General features: G+C 52.3%; 1 protein-coding gene across 5 annotated transcripts in view; it reads left to right on the top strand.

The window, feature by feature from the left end:
* LPAR5 (lysophosphatidic acid receptor 5) overlaps positions 1-3,702 on the top strand; it is a 19,644-nt gene extending 15,942 nt beyond the window's left edge. For all 5 annotated transcript variants that reach the window (XM_017891864.1, XM_017891862.1, XM_017891863.1 and 2 more), the window contains one exon: positions 1,148-3,702. In XM_017891864.1, the coding sequence (XP_017747353.1) occupies positions 1,364-2,482 (1,119 nt within the window). In that variant the 5' untranslated portion in view covers positions 1,148-1,363 and the 3' untranslated portion in view covers positions 2,483-3,702. The remainder of the gene's footprint in view (positions 1-1,147) is intronic.
* Positions 3,703-8,725: the final 5,023 nt, after the last annotated feature.

Below are 8,725 nucleotides of genomic sequence, written 5' to 3'. Positions count from 1 at the left end.
TTTTTTTTTTTTTTTTAGTAGAGACAGGATTTCGCCATATTGGCCAGGATGATCTTGAACTCCTGACCTCAGGTGATCCGCCCACCTCAGCCTCCCAAAGTGCTGGGATTACAGGTATGAGCCACTGCACCCAGCCTTATTTTTATTTATTTTATTTTTAATTTTATTCATTTATTTATTTTTGAGACAGAGTTTCGCTCTTGTTGCCCAGGCTGGAGTGCAATGGCGCGATCTTGGCTCACTGCAACCTCCGCCCCTCGGGTTCAAGCAATTCCTCTGTCTTAGTCTCCTGAGTAGCTGGGATTACAGGTGCCCGCCACTACGCCAGACTAATTTTTGGTATTTTTTTAGTAGAGATAGGGTTTCACCATATTGGCCAGGCTGGTCTCAAACTCCTGACCTCAGGCGGTACACCTGCCTCGGCCTCCCAAAGTGCTGGAATTACAGGCGTAAGCCACCAAGCGCAGCTATTTTTATTTTTTGAGACAGAGTTTCACTTCTGTTGTCCAGGCTGGAGTACAATGGCACGGTCTCAGCTCACTGCAACCTCTGCCTCCCCGTTTCAAGCGATTCTCCTGTCTCAGCCTCCCGAGTAGCTGGGATTACAGGTGAGCACCACCACACCCAGCTCATTTTTGTACTTTTAGTAGAGATGGGGGTTTCACCATATTGGACAGGTTGGTCTCAAACTCCTGACCTCAGGTGATCCACCTGCCTCGGCCTCCCAAAGTGCTGGGATTACAGGTGTGAGCCACTGCACCTGGCCCTGTATATTTTTGTAGAGACAGGGTTTTGCCATGTTGCCCAGGCTGGTCCCCAACCCCTAGGTTCAAGCGATTGATCTGCCTTGGCCTCCCAAAGTGCCAGGATTACAGGTGTAGGCCACTGCACCCAGCCCAGATTAATTTTTCTGAAGTCACACAACTAGGTAAGTTAGCAAAACCAAGAGTTAAACCTAGGTATCCGAGTCCCTGCCTTCAAGCCTGGGTGTTTAACACTATACTATATAGTCCTGCTGTAGGAACCTATTCTGGCCCAATGGCAGACTTGAGGCTGAGAAAAGATTCAGAAGGCCTGCCAGTGTAGCTGAACATTTGTGTGTGCAGCCCTGTCTCTGTGTAACTTCTGGCTTGCCTTCCTATTTCAGGTCTCTGCTGCTGACGAAGCTGTGACCAAACGCACCCAACCCTTGGCAGCCATCTGTCCCTGCAGCCATAGCCCGCATTCCCATACCCTCCCTCTGCTTGTTTTGGGACCATGTCTGTACAGCCTCCAGGCCCCAGCCCCGGAGGTGAATGCCACGCCATGACTCTGGTGTGCCCCATGGCATCCCCAGCCTAGCTCCCATTCCCACTTTGGCACAATGTTGGCCAACAGCTCCTCAACCAACAGTTCTGTTCTCCCGTGTCCTGACTACCGACCTACCCACCGCCTGCACTTGGTGGTCTACAGCTTGGTGCTGGCTGCCGGGCTACCCCTCAACGCGCTGGCCCTCTGGGTCTTTCTGCGCGCGCTGCGCGTGCACTCGGTGGTGAGCGTGTACATGTGTAACCTAGCGGCCAGCGACCTGCTCTTCTCCCTCTCGCTGCCCCTTCGTCTCTCCTACTACGCACTGCACCACTGGCCCTTCCCCGACCTCCTGTGCCAGACGGCGGGCGCCATCTTCCAGATGAACATGTACGGCAGCTGCATCTTCCTGATGCTCATCAACGTGGACCGCTACGCTGCCATCGTGCACCCGCTGCGACTGCGCCACCTGCGACGGCCCCGCGTGGCGCGGCTGCTCTGCCTGGGCGTGTGGGCGTTCATCCTGGTGTTTGCCGTGCCCGCCGCCCGCGTGCACAGGCCCTCGCGCTGCCGCTACCGGGACCTCGAGGTGCGCCTATGCTTCGAGAGTTTCAGCGACGAGCTGTGGAAGGGCAGGCTGCTGCCCCTCGTGCTGCTGGCCGAGGCTCTGGGCTTCCTGCTGCCCCTGGCGGCGGTGGTCTACTCGTCGGGCCGAGTCTTCTGGACGCTGGCGCGCCCCGACGCCACGCGGAGCCAGCGGCGGCTGAAGACGGTGCGCCTCCTGCTGGCCAACCTCGTCATCTTCTTGCTGTGCTTCGTGCCCTACAACGCCACGCTGGCGGTCTACGGCCTGCAGCGAAGCAAGCTGGTGGCGGCCAGCGTGCCTGCCCGGGATCGCGTGCGCGGGATACTGATGGTGATGGTGCTGCTGGCCGGCGCCAACTGCGTGCTGGACCCGCTGGTGTACTACTTTAGCGCCGAGGGCTTCCGCAACACCCTGCGCGGCCTGGGCACTCCGCACCGGGTCAGGACCTTGGCCACCAACGGGACGCAGGCGGCGCTCACGCAATCCGAAAGGTCCGCCGTCACCACCGACGCCACCAGGCCGGATGCCGCCAGTCAGGGGCTGCTCCTACCCTCCAACTCCCACCCTCTGTCTTCCTTCACACAGAGTCCCCAGGATTCCGCCCTCTGAACGCACATCATGCCACAGCGCCGTCTGTGCCCGACTCCCAGCGCCTCTCGTTCTGGGAGGCTTGCAGGGTGTGCACACAAGAAGGTGGGCTGGGCACTTGGGTCTTTGGGTGGCAACTCCAGCTTAGCAACGCAGAAGAGTACAAAGTGTGGAAGCCGGGGCCCGAGGAAGGCATTGCTGCTGGAAATGGCTTCTTTAAACTGTGAGCACGCAGAGGACCTCGTCTCCAGTGGTGGGAAGTGATGCAGAGAGCCCACCCGTGCAGAGGGCAGAAGGGGACGAAATGCCTTTGGGTGGGCGGGGCATTAAACTGCTAAAAGCTGGTTAGATGGAACAGAAAATGAGCATTCTGGATTTAAACCGCCACAGGGGCCTGAGAGCTGAAGAGCCCCAGGTTTGGTGGACCATGCTACTGAGATGCCTGTTCATCTGCTGACTTCTGTCATGGATGCCACCCACTTTCATTTCGGCCTAGGCTTCCCCTGCTCACCATTGAGGCCTAATAGAAGAGTTCCATATGGACAGAACTAGGTTCTTTCTCGCATAGTGACTTGTGACAATTTAGACTTGGCACCCAGCATGGGACAGTTGGGGCAAGGCAAAACTGGCTTAGAGTTTCCTCCTCGCCAAAATCCAAGTCCAACCCCTTTTTAGGTTATCCTTTCTTCCATCACACCCCCTTTTCCAGGCCTCCTCCATTTTAGGTTCTTAATATTCTCTCTCTCTCTCTGCTTTGTCCAGAGTAAGGAGAAAATTCTTTCTACTAAAGCATTGGTTCTCAAACTTTTTGGTCTCAGACGCCACTCTTAGAAACTGAGGATCTCAAACAGCTTTGCTTATCTTTTGTTCTTTTGATACTTACCATACTAGAAATTAAAGCGAATACATTTTTAAAATAAATACACATGCACACATTCCGTTAGCCACGAGAGCAATAATGTCACCACACACACTTCATGAAACCTCTGGAAAACTCTACAGTATACTTGTGAGAGAATGAGAGTGAAAGGGACAAATAATATCTGTGTAGCAGTATTATGAAAATAGTTTGACCTCGTGGACTCCCTCAAAGGGTTGGTCCCTGGATCACACTTTGAGAACCACACTTGTCCTGAAGTATTAGAGTTCATGTCTAACTTCTTCCCAGGGCATTATGTACAGTGCTTTCTATTATTGTGGGGAGAGGGCAGTGCTAAATAAATTAATCAATTCTGATAGTCTTCATGTCTTGGGGTCTTCCTGCGGCCCTAGGAGTAGTACATACAATGGAAGACTACCCTGGGCATATCAGAGCAGCAGCCCTGGGGCAGGGATGGAGACTGGGGTGGAACTAGTCATACGCTCAGGGGGAGGGAATGGGGCTTCTCTGGGGAAGGGAAAAGGGAACTAAGGGAACTGTGCCATAGCCAGGAGAGAAGAGTTTATGGGGAAGTTAAGAGTGAGATGGAAGGACAGGAATAGGCTGTCCATTCTCAGCACACTGGAAGCAAGGGAAATGGGCCATCTACTATTCCTTCCTTTTTTTTTTTTTTGAGATGGGGTCTAACGCTGTGGCCTGGGCTGGAGTGCAATGGTGCGATCTCAGCTCACTGCAACCTTCGCCTCCCGGGTTCATGCAATTCTCCTGCCTCAGCCTCCCAAGTAACTGGGATTACAGGTGCACACCACCAAACCCGGCTAATTTTTTGTATTTTTAGTAGTGATGGGGTTTCACTATGTTGGCCAGACTGGTCTCGAGCTCCCGACCTCAGGTGAATCTGCCCGCCTCCCAAAGTGCTGGGATTACAGGCATGAACCACTGCGCCCGGCTATTCCTTCCCTCTTTACCCAAGTTGGGGGCTCGGAGGGGCTGCAGAGTTGGCACTTGTGGACATCTTCAGACCCTGACATTACTGAGGGAGTTGTTGCCCTGTGTGCATCCTACAGCATTTCTGACCCTATGTCTCAATACTGTATTTTTATGTGTGTGCGTGCACTGTGTGTGTGTGTGTGAGAGCGAGAGAGAGAGAGAGAGAGAGTGTGTGTGTGTCAGGGTTCTCCGTTTGTGTCTGTGTGTTTTAGTCCAGGGTAGCCTTTTGTGTGTGCCTTTATGCCAAGTGCTCCAGACGGTGATTTACAGGGGTAAAATGACCCCTGGTGGCCAAATCAGAGAACTGACCCAGATTCCTCAGGGATAGCCATGAAATCTGGTCCTTTCTCCATCTGGATGGAGATTGGAGTCTGGAGCCCGGCTCTTATCTCCAGCCACTCTGGAAGAGGCCTAGTGATTAGCACCTGCTCCATCTCTCTTCATCTTCAGGGTTCAAGACCTGTGCCCTTCCTGTCCTGAGAGCACCGGCAGCACAAAACCTCGTAGTCCAAAATCTTAGCACTTTGCCCTATTCAAACAGAATCAAACACAATTTTTAAAGATTACTTGAGTACTTTTATAGGCAGGTATATGAGTTCCAAAGTAATTACAACTCACGGGATGTATCACTTTCCAACATACCATATAATTTATTTATTCTAATTTTTATAGTTTATCATCTCCGCCACCCCGTCCTATATCCTAGGTAGAATGTAAGTTCCGTGGGGGCATGGATTTTTCTTCGATTCTCTGATGATCCCCAGCATCTAACACAGTGCCTGGCACAGAGAAAGTGCTCAATAAATATTTGTTGAATGAATGAACAGTCAGATCTCGCTGTGAAGTAGTTTACAATCTAGTGGGAACCATAGAACAAGTAAACAAAAACTATAATGCCAGGCAGAAAACACAAGAATGCAGGGTAAGGTATTGGCAGTTGGTTTAGTGGGCAATGAGAAGCCCACGGAGGCTCCTGAGTGAAATTTTGCTCACACTGACAAAGTGTGTGGAATAAGCTGGAGGAAAATGATTGGTGGGGAGAGTCTAAGGAAAAGAAAGACTGGTCAGGGAGCCATTACAACAGCCGAGGACGGCTGGGCGCGGTGGCTCATGCCTGTAATCCCAGCACTTTGGGAGGCCAAGGCGGGGGGATCACCTGAGGTCGGGAGCTCAAGACCAGCCTGACCAACATGGAGAAACCCCATCTCTACTAAAAATACAAAATTAGCTGGGCATGGTGGCACATGCCTGTAATCCCAGCTACTAGGGAGGCTGAGGCAGGAGAATAGCTGGAACCTGGGAGGCGGAGGTTGCAGTGAGCCGAGATTGTACCATTGCACTCCAGCCTCGGCAACAAGAGCAAAATTCCGTCTGAAAAAAATAAAAAATAAAAAAATAGCCGAGGACAAGTGTGACCATGGCCTGTGGAAGAGCTAGATGGCAACACATTGTCTCTGATGTGAAATCTCTGGTGTCAAAGCCCTGGTGGACTATTTTCCCCCATTCAGATATCCAAAGGCTTTCCATCAAGAGAACAGAGAGGCAAGAATAGATTAAGCCATTTTCATAGGGTTCACCAAGGCTAAGAGAGCAGTGTGAAGTCCAGAACCCTCACCCCATGCCCTGGAGCTGCTCCATTTAAAGTCTAGGAAAATCCAAAGACAGAGAAGAGGAAAATCTTAGATGGAAGGGAATGAGCATTAGCAGTTTTTTGTTGTTGTTTTTGAAATGGAGTTTCATTCTTGTTGCCCAGACTGGAGTGCAGTGGCATGGTCTCGGTTCACTGCAACCTCCGCCTCCCAGGTTCCAGCTATTCTCGTGCTTCAGCCTCCCAAGTGGCTGGGATTACAAGCGCCCGCCACCATGCCTGGCTAATTTTTGTATTTTTAGTAGAGACAGGGTTTCACCATGTTGACCTGGCTGGTCTTGAACTCCTGATCTCAGGTGATCCGCCCACCTTGGTCTCCCAAAGTGCTGGGATTACAGGCGTGAGCCACTGCGCCCCGACTTTTAGCAGATTTAAAAAATACTCTTCTGTATGCCAAGATTTCAAGTTAGTGTTCAAGATGCATTATCTTCTTTATTATATTAAATAATAATATAATCTGAGTTAGAGACGATGTTCATCCCTTTTACAGAAGAAACACCCTGGAGAATCTGAGGTCTTAAGGTCACACAACCAGGAAGTGGTTGGATCTGTATCTGGCTCCCAAACTGCTGCTTTTTGCAGTACACCTCTTGTTCCTGGGACTTTCTTTCCTGTTACAGATCGCCCGGGTTTCCTTCTTTCTCCTCCCTTCCTCATGTAGCCACCTCTTTCAACTGCCTGGCTTGCCTTCAATGTGCTGCATCGTCTTGGCCTTCCTCTTCCCAGTTCTTCCTCCATGCTCCTAATCCACTTGCCCTACAGCACACCCACCCCTTCACTCTCCGTTTGTCTCAGCCCCCTGCTTATTGAACACCATGTGGCTGCAGGGGTTGGGGGGGTTGAGAGCTGCCTCACTCAAGGTTCCAATTGTGTTGGACCCTAAAATACACCCCATCGAGGGGCCACACACAAGCAAGATGCCTTAAGACTTCATGCAGTTGGCCATGACTCCCCTCCCCCAGCTTGTGATGGACCCTACATCTCCAAGGCAGCACTCCTGACTGTCTACACTGAGCAGAGACTATTCTTTGGTTCGTCCTTCCTCAAAGTCTGTTTCCTCTGTAGGATGGTCCCTCCACATGGTGAGAGTAGCTGGGAAGAGTAACAAGCATTAATTTTATTTTATTTTTTGAGACAAGGTCTTGCTCTGTCATCCGTGCTGGAGTGCAGTGGTGCTATCTCGGGTCACTGCAACCTCCACCTCCCAAGTTCAAGTGATTCTCCTGCCTTAGCCTCCTGAGTAGCTGGGATTACAGGCGTGCGCCACCACAACCAGCTAATTTTCGTACTTTGAGACGGGGTTTCACCATGTTGGCCAGGCTGGTTTTGAACTCCTGGCCTCATGTGATCCTCCTGCCTCTGCCTCCTAAAGTGCTGGGATTACAGGTGTGAGCTACCACACCCAGCCACAATCATTAATATTAAAAGAAATTTAGGAGCGCCAGGGCAGAGGTAAGGGATACCAAAGGAGGGCAGACATTCTTCCTTCTTGGTCCTCAACCATCTTGAGGATGGAATTCCCTCGAGGCTGCCATCTGGGGTCCCATGGAAGAAATGGGGAAGGGAAGGTTAATTTCACACAGGAAGGCCCTGGACAAGCTGGGGTAATTCTCATCATGTTGTCCTTGACAGAGGAGCATGGAAAGTACTGGAAGGTGAACTTTCTCACTCAGGGTTTGGGGAATCCCAAAGGCTCCAGAACTTTGGAATCAAACAAATCTGGGCATAAATTTCAACTCTCTCACTTCTTGGCAATGTGGCTTCAACAGATTTCTTGACTTCTCTGAGCCTGTTTTCTCCTATTTCTCTGTGAAATGGGGCTCATAATATCCACTTACCGGGTTATTGTGAGGGTCAAGGAGCCCACCTTTGAAAGGTACTCTAGAGGCCCCATAAGTGGGAACGCCTTCTTTCCAACATGAGCATGGGGAGGCAAGGCCATTGATAAACTCTGCCAGTAATGCCCAAGGCGAGTGTTTCCGGAAGACGTGAAGGGCTCCAGGTGAATCCTCACCCAGACAGAGCTCTGCCAGCAATCAGAACTAGGACCACGGGAGGTGGTGAACAAGGCAGGCTGGGCAGGTTTCCACGGTGCTAGGTCAAGCAGGCAGTCTTTAGGGGCAGCGACTGGCCTGTTGCCCTCTGGGGGCACTCTCTCCCCACTAGGCCCATGTCCATCCCATACACCAAGGAGGAGGTGGAAAAGTGCAAGACAGGGAGAAGCTGGCTGGAGAACCAAGCAATGGAGAAAGGGCAAGGGAGGAGGCTGGAGGGGAAGCGAGGGCCCAGGCAGGCACGGGGTGGGGCTGGGAGAGGGGCCCAGGGCAGGAGGGCGGGAGAAAGCCTGGGAGGGAAAGCGCGACCAGGGAGGGAGGAGGGACAGGGAAGGAGGCCGGCGGCGCTGACACAGCCTCGATGTGTGGAACGGGCTGGGGTTTGGCCCACAGGTCAGGCGTCTGGCAGTATTATGGGATGGAGAGGCCTTAGGAGACAGGGAGAGTATTATGGGCTGGAACAGCCTTAGGAGACTGGGGAATATTATGGGCTGGTGAGGCCCGGCTCCAACTGGAGGCGGGAGGAAGGGGTGCGGGGCGGGAAGGGGGGGTGGTGGTGGAAGGGAGTATTATGGGCTGGAGGCCTCCTGCGACCAGAGGCAAGAGTATTATGGGCTGGCAAGGCCTTCGGTGGCCAGAGGGGGGAGCAGCGGGGGATGGCACCGGCTGCATGTGACTGAGGGGGGGCCAAG

Source organism: Rhinopithecus bieti, unplaced genomic scaffold (genome assembly GCF_001698545.2).
Source record: "Rhinopithecus bieti isolate Rb0 unplaced genomic scaffold, ASM169854v2 scaffold_21022, whole genome shotgun sequence".
Taxonomy (NCBI): Eukaryota; Metazoa; Chordata; class Mammalia; order Primates; family Cercopithecidae; genus Rhinopithecus; species Rhinopithecus bieti.
Note: the sequence above shows the minus strand (reverse complement) of the source record. Positions and strands in the feature narration are given on the sequence as shown.